This window comes from Arabidopsis thaliana, chromosome 4 (genome assembly GCF_000001735.4).
Source record: "Arabidopsis thaliana chromosome 4, partial sequence".
Classification (NCBI taxonomy): Eukaryota; Viridiplantae; Streptophyta; class Magnoliopsida; order Brassicales; family Brassicaceae; genus Arabidopsis; species Arabidopsis thaliana.
In genome coordinates, this window is record NC_003075.7 from 3,919,820 (window position 1) to 3,937,460 (window position 17,641).

The following is a 17,641-nucleotide window of genomic DNA, read 5'->3' on the forward strand; positions in this document are numbered from 1 at the left end:
TATACCTAAGAATTACACTTAATTCTCATTTACACATAATTATTCTATCTTAAATGTATCCATTTTGGTCTTCGAATTTATTGTTTGAACGTTCGAATTTGAATCAACTCCGAGATTCACTGGCTTCGCCTTTAAGCCCATTGACTCTCCAGACCGGACGTTCCGACTTCGTCACCACATCCATCTCGCATAGCGACCACCTCGCCCGAAATCTTCTCTTCGCTTAAAGAAACCTGTGGGGCTTATTCCTTTTGGGCCTTCCCTGTCCACGTGGCAATCTTTGGTTGGTCCTGATCTTCCGGTGCGGGATCCGACACCAACAATTAGCCCCCCAAGTCTTTCAAAGTGATATTCTAATTCGGAAGACTTTAATGCTTTAATGGACAAAGATTGCGCTAAAATAGATTTCTGATTTCCCTCCAAAATCACATTACTCCTTTGATTTCGGAATTACCCATAATTACTCGCATGACATCTGTCGCAATTATGACCACATCTCAATTATTTACCATTAAAACGGGAAATAACTCTTCCACTTCCCCCACAACTCTCGAGGCGGTTCCATCATCATCACTAGCTTGCGTAAAGTATATTTATTTTAATCTTTATCTCCCTTTAGAACAAAGTTCCTCTTCCTTTTCTCTCTGTAATTCTTCCTTCCTTGAACCACCAGATTTTTCTTTCTTTCCGATGAATCTTGACAATGAGAGACACGAGTCCCCATCTTTCGATGAAGGTGGTTCTTCCAACGAGATTTGCACTCGCCCCAACGACATCGCCGGTCCCCATTATCAATCTACCTGCACCTTACAGTCCCTCAAGCGACTGAAAGATCTCTACCGTATCCCGCCTGAGATTATGACGGAATAGAAGATGCCCGAACCCACAGAATCCGCGGAAGACCACCGTCCTAGATTCTTTTGTGTTTATGAAATTTATTTTAAGGGTTGCGGACTGACCTTCCCGCTTCCTGAAGCTTTGGTTCGTTACCTTGAAGCTCTCGAGATTGCCTTACCCCAGCTGACCCCCAATCTTCTCCGAACTATCCTGGGAATCATAAGTATCACGGCGGAGGCCAGATTTGTCATCGGGGTTCATGAATTGAAAGAGCTCCTCAACATGAGAAGCTCATCAAAGAGAACCGGGTACTTTCTGGCATACCCGAATGCTAACAGGAATCTCATCTCGCACCTTCCGAACGAGGACGAGAATTGGCACCATCCTTGGTTTTTGATTAAGAAAACCCCTGCTTCAATCGGAAACCTTTCCGATGTGCTCCCATCGAAGTGGTCTGCGAAACCTAATAGAAATTAGGTCATGTATGTCTTTTTTGCTTATTATTCACTTACCTGATTGAATTTACGGTTTTTCGCTTTGCAGCTTTCATTGCTCCGACTCTCTTGACTACGGAATTCGTCGAATTCTTCAAGATTGTTATCGAAGGGGAGACCCTTTGGAACTCATTCACTCTCGACCGTTTAATAGAGGCTAATTGTAAGCTCAGAATGAGTCCACCCAGACAGTTTCACCAACTTCCACCGCCTCCTCCTCTACCTCAACGAACTTCAGTCAGGGCTGTTGCTTCCCGGTGCAAGACATTGTCCAAACCGATGGTGGAAGCCTGTGAGGCGAACAAGTCGTTTCTTATGTCTGCTGTCGACAAGAAAGAGTACAGCAGAACTTTACTAGTGGATGACGACAGCGCTGAAGGGGCGAGATCTGCCGGTGCTTTCAAACCTACACCTCACCGTGAAAGTCGTAGCAGTCGCTCACCTCGAAGAGATCGTTCTCCTCGCCGTGACTCTCCTCGACCCTCTTCCCGGGATAGGTTGAGCAGCGAACCGATTGCAGACTTGATGCGAAAAAGAGAGAGAGGCCAGCCCGCAGCAACTCTTCCCCTAGGAGGGGCAAATTGAAAGCTCGGATTGATCGTTCCCCTAAATCATCTTCCCCACCACGCTCGATGGGTTCCCCTCCTTCTCTTGTTATCATATCTCCTTTCTCTCGACCTGGAGGTGAGCAAACCGATCTGAGTGCGACTCCTTAACAGGAAGAATCTGAGCCCCGAGATGCTACCCCCAAGTTAAAAGTTGTTCTCGTTCCTCAAACCAAATCAGTCACAGGTTAGAACTTCCGTTTTTTTTGTTTACTTGCCGTATCTTTTGAGCCCTTAGTAATGCATCCTTCATCCCTTATTTCTACAGCGATGGAAACAAAGGGAAATGTCTTCCGATGCTTCAAGAATCGGAAAGATACGATCCTGCCAACCTTTGACAGGTGGCGTCCTGCAATTCGCGAGCGCTTTTTACTCCTCGCGCATTATTCATCTCGGGTTAGTCTTGTTTTCATTTCTCCCAATCTCGTCGTTTAAAACGCACCTTAACTTACTTCTTTGGGTATATTCAGGCGAACAACGAACTTAACGATATGATTGAGCACTATGAGGGACTACTGCTTAGTAGGGAGCAAGATATCAACGCTTGGAAGGGCAAGCTTTCTTCCCTTGAGGCCGATCTCCGCTCTACTTCTGATTTTAAGCAGAAACTAGAAGACTGAGTTGACCATCTCTCTTCCGAGCTTTTGAAGTCGAACAACGAGTTGCAGGATCAATATCAAAGGTACCACAAGCTTCAGGATGAGCTCTCGACTACTAAAGGCCGGCTCTTTGAATCTGAATCAGCCGCTTATGATTTGAACAATTAGTTCTCCGAACTCAAGGCGAAGTACAATGCAATTGTTAAGCTCTGAGATGCTGAGTTGGCCAAATTGGCGTCTAAGGCCAGAAGAGAGGTGAAAGGTCGTGGGATGGAATTGATTCAAGGGGATATCCTTTTCATTCAGACCGAGAAAACTAGGACGGAGCTGGAATCAGACATCAAAGAGTATGAAAGCAACTTACTCCTTCTAGATCAAACTCACGATGAGGACTTCTCCGTAGAACAAGAAAGGTCCGAACTGGAGGCTGTTTTAACAGAAAAGCGAAATCGTCTAGCTGCCCTTCCTTCCTCATCCTTCAACAATAATTCGAGGAATTCTTTACAGAATGACCTCCTTTGAGTGAGTCAGGTTTAGACTAGGATGGTAAGTTTTGATGTTTGAAACTTTAATATCAATCTGAAACTAGTTGTACTCGCATTTTTCTGATTCAAAATGTTTGCCCACTGAACCCGAGATGGTTGCCATGCCGGTGAAAACTCCCGAGCCTACTCCCATCTTGCCTGAAGTCCCTTTGGTGGTAAATAGCGAAACGGTGATCATCGCGAATGATGAGGACATTTCCGGGTTTGAACTGGAGACCTCTACTAAGCAACCCCCTATTGGTGAAACGACTGGGCTAGAGTCAGCAGCCGCTGAGACGGTCCACCCTGAACCGACTGTCGCCGAGTTTGAGACGCCTGGTGATTCGTAATGGATGCGTCCATTTTTCATGGGGATTGTCCCAAATAACCAAAACTTAAAGTTATTTTTTGAACTAATCTATTTATCGCCTAAGGATGCTTCATTTTCGAACAAGTATTTGCTTGAGGAGGCTTTTAAACCTTCATAACTATGATCCCAAGTTTTTTTTTTATAGAAAGCGGATTTGCAAAATCCGTTCCTTTAAGTATTTGTTGGCCATGTGGCTAAGTTTCAAGATTTTCAGGTTGATCAGACTTTTCTCTTTAAACGTGAGAACCAAGCTCATTTTTGGTTGCGAATTCCCCACCTCGGGTTTAATCAATTAGGTTTATTTACTAGGCTTGGGCCTTAACTATTCTTCTTTATACTTAATGAGCCTTTTGTATTTAATGTGATGGTTGCCACTTCCCTTCTCAAGAAACAGGAAAAAGCTTCACGCCTTTGAGGCAATAATTGCTTTTTCTCGATTTCCAAAAATGGTTTAAACCATTTGGACACGCCACAATTATTAAATTTGTGGTTCCAAAGAAAACCCTAACTCTCTATAAATAAGAATACAAACTATCACTAAATTTTTCAAGCATGATCTCAAAAATTTACTTGGTAAATACTTCAATGATGGAGAACGAAGGAGCTTCCACCGTTTGTCCTCTCGACTCCGACAGCCCGTTGTTCCTGTCCGACGACGGCTTTGAGCCAGCCGGCGTTCTCTTCCCTCACGCTGCTTTCCATTTCCCATCGGAGGACGAAAAAGAGGCATAAGACTTCATGGACAAGGTAAGGTCTTAACCTTCTTCTTTTTAAAAAAAAATCTTCTTCTTAACTCTATGCTGAACAATTCCCGTACTAGGTCGTTTATAAGCATCACCGCTTGTGCGACGAGAGGCAGCGTTTGGGCCTCAATAGACAGACGCTCGAGCCCCGAGTTGCTCGAGTGAAAAGGAAGGTGAGAGCCAAGGAGAGCGATCCCTTTCAATGAGAATGGAGGAACTTTGACTGCGTGGCTAAGATCCCGACCATGCTCCGGATGTATCTCCGTGCGCAGGGTCAAGTTCCCGGTCCCGTGAACACTCCTGTCAAGGTGATCCCATGCGAGAGCGAAGACGACGACGAGGAAGAGCCCAACAACTCCTGGAAGCGGGTAAAAAATTACTTCGAGGCGGAAGTCAAGAATGAGGCATCGACTTCGAACCCTGAACTGGCGATAAAGGAGCCTTAAATGTCCCCCGAACGCGAATATTCTCTTTTTCTTTCCTCTTTTTTTTTTATCTTGTTTGGATTTAGTACGAGCTTCGGCCCATTTTTATTTAAGGAAACTTTCCTATTTTTCTTGATTTGGAAAATATTCGTTTCAGAGATACGTTTTAAATATCCTTTCAACGCTATACTGGGAAGGCCATGGCTACACGCCATAAAAGCCATCCCATCGACCTACCACCTATGCATTTAACTCCCCTCCGATATGGGGATAGCAGTCATATACGGCAGCCAACGCAGCTCCCAAAAATGCTACATGGGTGTGGATGTCGGATCTCGCATTTTTGCCCCGACTAATGATCCGTCATCATTCTTTAAATGGGCCTGGGTCAGAGCCTTAACGATGAGTCCCACATTGTCAAACCTAGAATGGGCCGAGACAGCCCACTTGAGCCAGGTTGATTTAAAGAATCTTTTTCAAGCGTTACGTAACGGAAATCTGCGGAGTAAATGAGGCTGCGTTAATGCACGAGGTGGCAGTGTGAAACGTAAACATTAATGAGGCATGATTCGCGGCGTGATATAAGCGTTCATTTAATTTGTAGATATTCGATTTGTTTGTATAAATAGTACTGGTTCATCATTTGTAAAAGGGGACAGAAAAATCACTATACAAAAGAATTCCGATTAATTGAAATATTGTCCGATTTAATCTTAGCTCGACTAACAAGGTTTAACGTCCTTGTAACATCCACAAATTCCTAATTGCGGATTCCGACATCCACAATTTGGCGGTAGAAGGAGGGTAATTAAATCTTTTACTTCAGAGCTCAGGTTGAATCACCATGAGCACCGGCGACAACCTAAGTTCCGGCGACCAAGCCTCCACCCTTGACGATATCAAGAATCTACTTCAAGAACTCTCCGAAAAGACCAAGCGACAACAGACCGCAGTAACCTCTTTATCTGATAAGTTCGTTTCTTTTCAGGAGTAGTGCGGCGGACAGCTCGCAGCGCTCACCACCAGTCATTGTGAAATTAGGACAGCTCTTAATGCATACGAGGATCGAGTTGACTTTCTGTATGTCAGAGCATCGCGCACCGCTGGAGTCCGAGCACTCCTCGATTTTCAAGGAGACATCAATCCTAGCATCCAAACTTCGCAGGCGGGAGCAAATCAGCAGACTGCGCCCCCTCAATTACCTTGTGTCTCTCCAATCAAAATTGGAACCACCTCGAACCAAAACCCGGCTGTTCTGACTATCTCGGCAAATCCTGACATTCCTGTGGATGGAGTAGCGGCCAGGACTCCATCATTGTTTCTAGTAGAGCCTTCAGTCAGACTCCCGAGCTCATAGTCACCCAGGAGTCAGATGTTGTCAATACAGAGCTTCAGACTCTCAAAGATCAAATTTGGGCTATGAACGCCAAAGTTCACCGAGCTACCACATCAGCTCCCAAAGTCGATAGGGTGACCGAAGCAACTCGACGAACACCTTTTACTCCAAGGATCTCGAGATTTCGAATTCGAGACTTCCGAGACTTTAAGCTCCCCTGCTACAATGGAAAGGGAGATCTAAAGGAGCATTTAACATCTTTTCAAGTAATCGCGGGTCGGGTCCACTCGAACCGCATGAGGAAGATGCCGGAACTTGTCAGGGCCAGCTCTCACCTGGTTCACCCAGCTTGAAGAAGGTTCAATCGATAACTTCAAGCAGCTCTCCACCGCTTTCATTAAGCAGTACGGATATTTCATCAAAAACGAGGTCACAAAAGCCCAGCTTTGGAATCTCTCTCAGTCCGCGGATGAGCCTCTTCGGACTTATATCATCGCTTTTAAGGAAATAATGGTGCAGTTACCTGGTCTATCTGACTCGGCAGCTCAGTCCGCTCTCAAGAATGGATTGTGGTATGAGTCACGTTTCCGCGAGTCATTAACTGTCAACCAACCATAAACAATTCAAGATGCTCTCCAAAGTCTTCTCCTCCCCCTGTTCCGAAAAACCCGGCCGAACTCCAAAAGCCCGCAGCAGGAACTTTCTCGGTAGATAAAGAATCGCCAAAGGCTTCTCCAAAAGCTTCTCCATCTAAACCGCCTTTCTCTCCGAAGGGCAAAAACGGCTTTTCCGAGTAATAAATGGATCAGAGACCCAAACGCTTATTGTGATATTCACAAAATGAATGGTCACGCCACCAAGGATTGCAAAGCTCTGGGAAGACTTTTGGCTGCCAAGTACGCATCAGGGGAAATTCCCGAAGTCAATGTCACAACAATCGAGCAGGCACAAGCAGCATATGAAGCGTTGGAGTCCGAAAAAACTTCACCCCCGAACAAGAAGCAGAAGAGTGAATCCACTTCCGAAACCTCCAAAGGCCCTAAGAAAATGGTCAAAGTCATTATGGGAGGATCGAAACTTTTTCGTGACTCTATTAGTTCGATTAAGCAGCACGAGTGGAAAGGTAGCGAAAAAAACAAAAGCAAGCCAAGCTGACAGGCCCGAAATTTTCTTTTCCCAGGAAGAGACCAGTGACTTGAACAAAGCTCACGATGATGTCCTTGTAATTATGTTGGATATAGCGAACTGCGAAGTACAAAGGGTACTCATCGATACCGGAAGTTCAGTGGACCTGATTTTTCTCGATACCCTCGTGCGAATGGGGATTTTGAAGAATGATATAAGAGGTGTCCCAAGCCCACTTGTCTCCTTCACAAGCAAGACTTCGATGTGACTTGGCACAATAACGCTCCCCGTCACTGCACAAGGAGTTGTTAAGATGATCAAATTCACCGTTTTCGACCATCCAATTGCATACAACATGATTCTCAGGACTCCGTGGCTCTACGAAATGAAGGCAGTCCCATCAACTTATCATCAATGCGTCAAATTCCCAAATCCGATTGGAGTTAAGCAAATTCTTGGGAGTCAGCGCACTTCGAGGATGTGCTACATGATTGGGCACAAGCTCAAAATCAAATAGCAACCACAGCTTGAGGCAGCTCTGAACGCGATCAAAATAGTCGGAGATACCCTCGTGGAAAAAGTGGTTATCAACATTCAGCATCCAGATCAACCTGTTAGTATCGGGGCCAACCTAGGCGAAAATTTCCGAAGTAAACTAATCCAATTTCTCGAGAAAAATAAAAGCACTTTCGCCTGGACTGTCGGGGAAATGACCAAAATCAGTACAAAGGTGATCTCGCACGAGCTGAACGTAGATCCAACCTTTAAACTAGTCAAACAAAAACGTCGAAAGGTTGGCCCAGATCGCGAAGAAGCAGTAAATGCCGAAGTTATTAGACTTTTCGAGGCAGGTTTAATTCGCGAAGTCAAATACCCCGACTGGCTCTCAAATTCTGTAGTGGTTAAGAAAAAGAATGGCAAATGGCGTGTTTGTGTTCAATTCACTGACCTCAACAAAGCATGCCCAAAAGACTGCTTCCCACTTCTCCACATCGAACTACTCGTAGAGTCCACTACGGGGCACGAAATGCTTTCGTTTATGGATGCATTTTCCGGGTATAATCAAATTATGATGAATCCGGATGACCAGGAAAAAACATCTATTATCACCAAACGAGGGACGTATAGCTACAAAGTAATGCCTTTCGGGTTAAAAAATGCGGGTGCAACTTACCAACGCTTAGTGAACAGGATGTTCAAAGATCTCATCGGCAAGTCCATGGAAGTATATATCAACGATATGTTGGTAAAGTCAGCTTTTTCCACTTCGCACCTCGATCATCTTCAACAATGTTTTGATATTCTCAATGAATTCAGAATGAAGTTGAATCCTTCGAAATGCACTTTCGCTGTTCCTTCGGGGGAGTTCCTGGGATATATTGTCACTAAGCGCGGAATCAAAGCAAATCCGAGGCAAATAAATGTGTTCTTATAAATGTCCTCACCTCGCACTATAAGAGAAGTACAACGTCTAACAGGCCGAGTCGCAACACTGAACAGGTTCGTATCACGGTCTACTGACAAGTGCCTCCCATTTTATACATTGCTTCGGAAGGCGAATAAGGGGTTCGTGTGGGATGAACGTTGCGAAGAAGCATTCAGGCAACTGAAGAGCTATATATCCGAGCCCCCGGTTCTTGCAAAGCCTGAGTTCGGAGAACGACTATTCCTTTATATTTCTGTCTCAGAGAATGTAATAAGTGGTGTCTTGGTACGCGTAGAGCGGAGTGATGAACGACCTATCTCTTATGTTAGTAAGTCTTTCTCCGATGCAGAAACAAGATATCCAATGATGGAGAAATTGGCCTTAGCTGTCGTAACCGCAGCTAGGAAGCTAAGACCATACTTCCAATCTTATCCGATTGTGCTTTTAACATCGCTGCCACTTCGGACCATCCTTCATAGTCCAACCAAGTCAGGACATCTGGCGAAGTGGGCAATCGAGTTGAGTGAGTTTGATCTCGATTTTCGTGCACGAACAAGCTTGAAGTCTCAAGTTCTCGCGGATTTCCTGATTGAGCTCCCATTGGCTAGTCCTGCATCCGATGTCCCAAGTCAACCCTGGATTTTTCATGTGGATGGTGCCTCTTCAAAACACGGTTCCGGAGCCGGAGTTTGCCTCAAATCTCCTTCAGGCGAAATTCTCAACCAATCTTTCCGGCTCGCTTTCAACGCCTCCAACAACAAAGCAGAGTATGAGTCTTTGTTAGCTGGACTTCGCCTCTCTATTGGAGTTGGCGTACGCGACCTGCAGGCTCACTGCAATTCACAACAAGTCGCAAGTCAGTATTCTGGAGATTACGAGGCAAAAGACAATCGCATGGAAGCATACTTGGATCTGGTTCGAGAGATGGCAGAAAAGTTTGACAAGTTCTGATAAGGTTCAAATTACCTAGAACTACTCTCTCAAATAAGAGATCAATTGCAGTATTTTAGGATCTAATTCACGGAGTTCTTTTGTTCAAACAGTGATTTAAATGTCGAGATTAAGCTAGCATGGTATGAGTGAAATAGTAAGTAAACAAAACAAGAACACAGCAGATTGATTGGGAAAAGAGCTAGGAACAGGGTATTCTCAGAAACTATTGGTTAGTAGATCTAATGAAAGCTAGATTGTTATCGAACCATTCTTAAACTCAAACTCTAATTATGGAATAACCGGTGGGCGTGCCGCAAAACTCCCTATATCTATAGCTAATAATAACCGGAGAAGCCGAGAAACTATCAACCTAAATATGTATTCTTAACGAGTTCAATTGTTGATCTTAGTAAAAAGGCCGATTCTTATTATACACCTATAAACTAGACTCATCAAATAATAGATCCAACTAAAGATACCTATGGCGGGAATATCTATTGTCTGGATTCAAGATCTAGTTAATTACTCTAGATCTAGCCTTAAGCATAATTAAAGATGAAGAATTCTATAGATAACCTAGCAAAGAGGGCAATCTACTAAACCATATGAATCCCTAATAAGAAACCCTATTCCTAACAAGCAGATTACTAAGACATATTGGATGAAGCAAACAACATGATTGAGTGTGAAAGTATAAGCACAGTAGATAGAGAAGGGGAAAGAATGGATCTCTTCACTGTATTAAGATCTGAATAAAACTTTGAAAACAATCGACGAATGGCTTATGTCTCTCAGTAATAGGGTTTGTAGAAAACTTGATAAAAAGACTTGAAAAAAGAAACTTAGGTTTAAAAACAATATATATAGACCCTAAAAACGTCCATGGACTAATAATGCAAATAGGAAAGTCTTCTGGGGCAAATTTGATCTTCTGTAAACTTGAAAGCATCTATGGTTTTTGCTAGGCCGAAACTGGTGTCGATCGACACCAAGAGTGTGTCGATCGACACTCCTCGCTGATTCCTGAATCCAAAAGCGTCCTTAGTTTCCTTTTCCTTAGATCTTGCTCCAAAATGTCTCCTTATCTCCATTGTTGTCCCATTGCATAGAATACTTGAAAAGACACTAAAAAGACTCGAGAAATAACATAAAGACTCAAAATCCTATACCTAAAACATAGATAAAATCGGTGAAAATCGTGTTATATCAACTCCCCAGACTTAGCTTTTGCTTGCCCTCAAGCAAAACACAAAAGCCGAACCCGTGGAAGAGGTTTTGAAAACAAAGGAACTCCCAACATTCTCTAGCCCATATGCCGTGATCATTCAAACTAAGTCCATATGCCTAATAAGTCTAATTAAATCCTAACCAACATGTACTTCTCTACAAGCTTACACAACATTCTAGATTCCATACCTAAGTTCCACAACTATACCCACCAGGCTTTCATTGCTGGGTCTCATCAAACAAGCCAACATTCAAGATCCTTCTAGACTCATTCCTGTACTATACCATGATAAATTGACCATTCTTTATATATATATATATATATATATATATATATATTTTTTCTTTTTCGGTGTTCTTTCTCTCCCCCAGACTTATTCTTTTTAGAGAGTAAAAAGGGGAACTCGCATACTGGATCGACACCCTCGACATTTTCCAACCTTTGTAATTGATCATTCCAAATAATGTATAATAATGGGGTCATAGGAAACATTTCTACCCCTATACACTATCTGAAAGTCGTCTCAATCTCTCATTATATTTTTCGTTTTATAAGGGAAGAGGAACACATTCTTTTTATCACATTAGTCTCAATATCAGGTATGAACAAGGAGTCAAGATCTATGAATACTAACCGTTTGAAGAGGTAAAAGGAAGAGCAGTGAGATTAGCTCCAGCATAAGTGGTTGAGTTGGAAACTAGGATATCCTCAAGTCTGTTGGTTTGCCATCTAGATTTTCCAATAGTCTGATTGACTCGAACCTGCAGCACTCATCAATCAGGCAATAAACAAGAGAAATATAGATCATGATTCCTAACACAACTAAAGAAATAACCAAATGAATTGCAAAATAAGAAACAAAAATAAAAGCATCATTAGTAAGAACCTCCCCCACACTTTAAACGACACTGTCCCCAGTGGCATTCAAATCCAGAAAAAGCGGGAAAAATAAAACAAAAATAAAAGAGGATTGTGCTGCATCCTCGCCTTCCAAGGCGGTGTGTAAACGGATCTGGTTGGAGCAGCTTCTGGTGTCGATCGACACTCAGGGGTGTGTCGATCGACACTCTTCTTGTCACCTGCAAAAATAACAGGAGAGACAAGCTTTCCAGGAACTCTAGGCTTGTTATCTTGTGAACCAGTCTTCGAATAATCCAAAGAATTAATCAAAGATAAAACAGGAGAAGAGAGAGAAGAAAACTTATCACATAGGTCCTTAAGTGGTGTGGGCTGAACAGAATGTGCAGAATCATCGGTCTGTGAAACCCGTGGGTGTCGATCGACAGAGGTAGTAATGTCGATCGACACTGTTGCCCTGCAACTCTCATTTGCGAGCTGGGCGGATGGGAGCATTGTGTGTGGCTCTGTGGTGGGATTCTGATCAGTCTGAGGATGTGTGTCTGTGCTGAAAGCAATGCAACTGATAGGCTTAGTAATCTCTGAACCATCCATGCCAAACTCCATCTCCGAATCACAAACCTTGAGAGAGATTCTTCCTCTCTTCACATCAAACCTAGCGCCAGCTGTAGGTAGGAATGCTCTTCCAAGGATAAGGGGATCCTTGGGTTCCTTGGGTTCCTTCTCGTAGTCTAGGACCACAATATCAGCACGGATAACAGAGTTACAAACCTTAACAGGAACATCTTCAAGGATTCCTTTAAGGAATCGCTTGGAACGATCAGTGAAGAGAAGAGTGATGCGAGTAGGCCTGTAGTGAGTCATGCCTAGTCTCTCAGCAGCAGATTTAAAGGCATGAGGTTGATGCTTGATCCCAGGTCACACAAAGAGAGGCTGAATCTGCTTGTGGAGATAGAGCAATCAAGGACAAAGCTACCTGGATCTGGAAGCTTCTCAGTGGTCTGACCAGGAGTAATGGTGCGAATGTACTCAGCTATGTCTACTCTCTGTGCCTTTTCCTTCTTGGCCTTAGTTAGCATGATTGCACTAATGTCTCTGGTAATCAGCTTAGCTTCATTTGAGCTAATTCCTTTGTCAACAAGTCGCTTGACATACCTGTTGAGTGAGGTAGAAGATGTCTCAGAAGCATCCTTAGGAAGAGTATGGAGGATCTTCTCCATTATGGTTGTGCACTTAGCAGCATGAATCTCTTGCTTAGACCGACGCCTCCTCGGATACGGGACAGAAGGAGTGTAGACAGACTCGGGCTGCATATGTACTTGCACCTCACAAGGTACAGTGTAGATCCAATGTCGATCTACACTGGATGGGTATCGATCGACACCGTCGTATTGAGTCGTCTTTGAGAAAAGGGTCACGTATGGTGTCGATCGACACTGGAGGGTGTCGGTCGACACCATCTCTGCAACTGCAAGCTCCAACTCGTCTTCAATGTCCAATTCCTCCCACACATCATTTCCTTCTCTGATCAAGATGGCATTGCAGCTCTTTCTTGGGTTAGCGTCGGGATTACCAGGAAGAAAACCCTCTTGTCTCTTGATAGGTTGTGCAGTTTGAGCTACCTGTACATCTAGCTTCTTCAAGTGAGAGCTCAGATTGTCGATCTTCCCATTAAGATCTGTGTAGACAGCATCAAACTTGCCATTAAACTCCACAACAAGCTTTGTTTGGCTCTCCAGAATCTGCTCAAGCATTGATTCCATTCTTGTCTCTGCTGAGGGTGGAGGGGGGGGGGGCTTGGTAGGTTTAATTACCGTAGTTCCTCTGAAAGCTGTTTTGAGGAAAGGTCTTCTGGAAAGCAGGCTTTGGAGTGTAGTTTGAGGAACCCTGGTTCCCTGTAAACCTGTTGCCACTGAAGTTGCCCAGTGGCTGCCCAAACTTCCTGTATCCCTGACCATCTATGTAGAAGACTCCTTCCTCTAACTCAGGCTCATGCTCAAGCTCAATAGTCTCTTCTTCAGCTGCAAAGTGGACATGCTTCATCCCTGTGAGCAAGTTGTGAACCGAATCCAGCTTAGCATTCACCTCTACCATCTGATTTCCTGAAATAGCTCCAGCAATCTTCTTCCTCTCAAAATCAGCATTCTTGTTACTGTTGCTACAAGCGAGGTTCTCTATCAGGGATGTAGCATCAGCTAGGTAACATGTGTTGAAGTTACCATTGCTCGCTGCACATCTATTATCTCCAATCAACTCCTCTGAAGAAGGTACCTAGAAGTTGTACCTCACTGAAACCATGATGTGGGCAATCTCGTTGGTACTCCTTGAAACGAACCCAAGCAGCCTTGAAAGCTTCAGCTGGACCCCGTGTGAAGGTAGACAGCTTGTTTCTCAACTCCTAATACTTAGCATCATCGTAGAAATTGTTCAAGAAGGCTATCTTGATGCTTCTCCAAGTCTTGAGGGAACCTGCTTTAAGTTGTTTCAGCCAAGAACCTGCTTCCCCAGCAAGTGAATAAGGGAAGTGCTTACACAGTAGGTAGTCCTCTAAGACACCACTAGCCTTGATGCTCAGAACAAGGTCCTCAAATCGCTCGATATGATCCATTGGCTGCTCATGAGATAAGCCATGGAAAGGATGCTGGCCAACTAAAGCAAAGTAGCCATGCTTCAGCTCATAGTCGTTCCTCTGGAATGGTGGGGGTACAATCGCTGATCGATTAGCATAGAACAGGTCTGGCCTGTTGAAATCCCCAAGAGTACGACGTGGTTCCGTAGCTGGAGGAATAGCTGCAGGAATCTGGTGTTGGTGTCGATTGACACCTCTATTGTGTCGTTCGACACCAATCGCGTCGTCGTGCTGCTCCCGATGGTGTCGATCGACACCTCTGTTATGTCGATCGACAGCGAGCCCTACTGCGTCTCTGGCAGCTATTTGCGCATTGAGGCGCGCTTGATCCTCATTGGCGTCCTCAGGTAGGATGAGTCCATGATCATCCAATCTCTGACCAGCCTCATTGTAGGCTTGCCCATCCTCAACTCTCAAAACTCCTTCTACATCAGCTCTGATGACTCTGTCAGTCATTGCTAATTTCTGAGTTTTTCGTTTGGTGCGTTCAAGTTTTCCCAAGTCTAGAACAGACAAGTTGATAAGCTCCTTCTGTTTTGTGCTCCTTGTTTGCATAGGCATACACCTGAAACACAGAAAAGAAGAAAACAAGAAACGCGTGAGTAACAAAATAGAAGTAAAAACTAGACGAAATCTCTAAACAAAATTCAATGTTGATTCCCAAGAACCCCGGCAACGGCGCCAAATTTGATAAGGTTCAAATTACCTAGAACTACTCTCTCAAATAAGAGATCAATTGCAGTATTTTAGGATCGAATTCACGGAGTTCTTTTGTTCAAACAGTCAGTTAAATGTCGAGATTAAGCTAGCAGGGTATGAGTGAAATAGTAAGTAAACAAAACAAGAAAACAGAAGATTGATTGGTTTGTAAACGATTAGGAAAAGAGCTAGGAACAGGGTATTCTCAGGAAACTATTGGTTAGTAGATCTAATGAAAGCTAGGTTGTTATCGAACCATTCTTAAACTCAAACTCTAATTATGGAATAACTGGTGGGCGTGCCACGAAACTCCCTATATCTATAGCTAATAATAACCGGAGAAGCCGAGAAACTATCAACCTAAATATGCATTCTTAACGAGTTCAGTTGTTCATCTTAGTAAATAGGCCGATCCTTATTACACACCTAAAAACAAGACTCATCAAATCATAGATCCAACTACAGATACCTATGACGTGAATATCTATTGTCTGGATTCAAGATCTAGTTAATTACTCTTGATCTAACATTAAGCATAATTAAAGATGAAGAATTCTATAGATAACCTAACAAAGGGGGCAATCTACTAAACCATATGAATCCCTAATGAGAAACCATATTCCTAACAAGCAGACTACTCAGACATATTGAATGAACCAAACAACATAATTGAGATAGAAAGCATAAACACAGTAAATAGAGAAGGGGAAATAATGGATCTCTTCACTGTATTAAGATCTGAATAAAACTCTGAAAAGCAATCAACGAATGGCTTATGTCTCTCAGTAATAGGGTTTGTAGAAAACTTGATAAAAGAAACTTAGGTCTAAAAACAATATATATAGACCCTAAAAACGTCCAGCGACTAATAATGCAAATAGGGATCTGGGGAAATTTGATCTTCTGTAAACTTGAAAGCATCTAGGGTTTTTGCTGGGCCGAAACTGGTGTCAATCGACACCAAAAGTGTGTCGGTCGACACTCCTCGCTGATTCTTGAGTCCAAAATCGTCCTTAGCTTCCTTTTCCTTAGATCTTGCTCCAAAATGACTCCTTATCTCCATTGTTGTCCCAGTGCATAGAATACCTGAAAAGACACTAAAAAGACTCGAGAAATAACAGAAATACTCAAAATCCTATATCTAAAACATAGATAAAATCGGTGAAAATCGAGTTATATCAAGTTCGAACTAATCAAAGTTCCTCGTGCAGAAATTTCAGCTGCTGATGCCTTAGCTGCTTTGGCTTCTACATCCGAAGTAACTGTCACAAGGATAATCCCTGTTGAAACGATAGCTCAGCCCAATTTTCGACTTGAGGAAATAAACTTTGTTACTACTCGGGCAATGCGTAAGCAACTCGAGGCGCAAGCAAACAATCTCGAGCTGCAGCAACTCGACGACGAGGAAAAAATTCCAGAAGCTGCCCGGCCTGCAGCTGACGAAGATTTAGCTGGTCTCAACAATCCCGAGGTTCCTGACAATCAGATACCTCACGACTTAGGGGCAGACTGGAGAGAACCAATTCGGAACTATATCCTCAACGGAGTACTTCCCGCCGATAAATGGGAGGCTCGAAAGTTGAAGGCCACTTGTGCGCGTTTTTGCGTAGCGGATGGCATTCTGTACAGAAGAGTTATTTCGGCTCCGGATGCTATTTGTATCTTTGGAGAATAGACCCGGACAGTTATAAAAGGAATCCACGATAGAACTTGTGGGAATCATTCCGGAGGTCGTTCTTTGGCTTTTAAAGTCAAAAAGTACGGTTATTTCTGGCCCTAATTGTAGCGGATTGCAAAGCGTATGCACGTCGATACGAGCAGTGTTAGAAGCATGCACCATACATCCTGCAGCCCGCAGAACTTCTCACCTCGGTGTTCGCGCCTTATCCGTTCATGAAATGGTCTATGGATATCGTTGGACCACTCCACGTTTGAACTCGAGGAGTGAGGTTCCTACTCGTTCTAACTGATTACTTTTCGAAGTGGGTTGAAGCTGCCGCCTACTCCAATATAACTCAAGTTCAAGTCCGCCAGTTCATTTGAAAAGAAATCATTTGTAGGCACGGTTTGCCGTACGAGATAGTGACCAACAATGGGCCTCAATTCATTTCTGAACAGTTCGAAACTTTTTGCGCGGAATGGCAAATCCGCCTCAGTCGATCAACACCTCGCTATCCGCAAGGGAGTGGTCAGGCCGAGGCAATGAATAAAACGATCATCTCAAACCTCAAGAAAAAGCTAAGTGAATACAAGGGAGCTTGGTTCGGAGAGTTGCAAAATGTATTGTGGGCAATCCGCACAACTCCCAGAAGAGCTACCGGTGAAACTCCTTTTGCTCTCGTTCACGGAATGGAAGTAGTTATCCCAGCTGAAATCAAAGTCCCGAGTACAAGAAGGATCTGAAATCACCCGAATGAAGCTGCGAACAACGAAATGATGGTCGACGTGATTGATACTATCGATGAACAACAAAACCATGCGTTAGTTCGGATGCATATCATAACGCCGCAACTCGATACTACAATACAAACGTCCAGAGCAGATCATTCGAGATCGAAACTTTGGTTCTACGCCAGATCCAGCAAAACACAGCGGAAAAAGGGGTCAGAAAATTAGGGATCAACTAGGAAGGTCCTTACAAAATCACTCACATAGTTCGCAACGGGGTCTATCGTCTCATAAACATGGAAGGCAAAACAATTCGCAGAGCGTAGAATGCCGCTCACCTCAAACGTTTTTACATTTAATGCACTTTTGTAATTTGAACTACGTAAGAGTTGATCCCTACCTTTGGGTACGTAGGCAGCCTG

At 43.6% G+C, this 17,641-nt stretch overlaps 1 protein-coding gene and 3 pseudogenes across 4 annotated transcripts; 3 read left to right on the forward strand and 1 right to left on the reverse strand.

The window, feature by feature from the left end:
• Positions 1 to 873: 873 nt before the first annotated feature.
• Positions 874 to 4,618, forward strand: AT4G06688 (myosin heavy chain-like protein; the record flags this gene model as incomplete). The annotated part of the gene is made up of 9 exons (NM_178998.2): positions 874 to 1,145; positions 1,240 to 1,289; positions 1,381 to 1,828; positions 1,903 to 2,015; positions 2,205 to 2,332; positions 2,779 to 2,934; positions 3,125 to 3,405; positions 4,024 to 4,176; positions 4,387 to 4,618. The coding sequence occupies 9 exons, from the start codon at positions 874 to 876 to the stop codon at positions 4,616 to 4,618; spliced, it is 1,833 nt and encodes a 610-aa protein (NP_849329.2).
• A 138-nt stretch (positions 4,619 to 4,756) lies between these two features.
• On the forward strand, positions 4,757 to 10,837 carry AT4G06692 (annotated as a pseudogene; the record flags this gene model as incomplete). The annotated part of the gene is made up of 1 exon: positions 4,757 to 10,837.
• A 755-nt stretch (positions 10,838 to 11,592) lies between these two features.
• AT4G06694 lies at positions 11,593 to 14,697 on the reverse strand (annotated as a pseudogene; the record flags this gene model as incomplete). The annotated part of the gene is made up of 1 exon: positions 11,593 to 14,697.
• A 1,306-nt stretch (positions 14,698 to 16,003) lies between these two features.
• Positions 16,004 to 17,575, forward strand: AT4G06696 (annotated as a pseudogene; the record flags this gene model as incomplete). The annotated part of the gene is made up of 1 exon: positions 16,004 to 17,575.
• Positions 17,576 to 17,641: the final 66 nt, after the last annotated feature.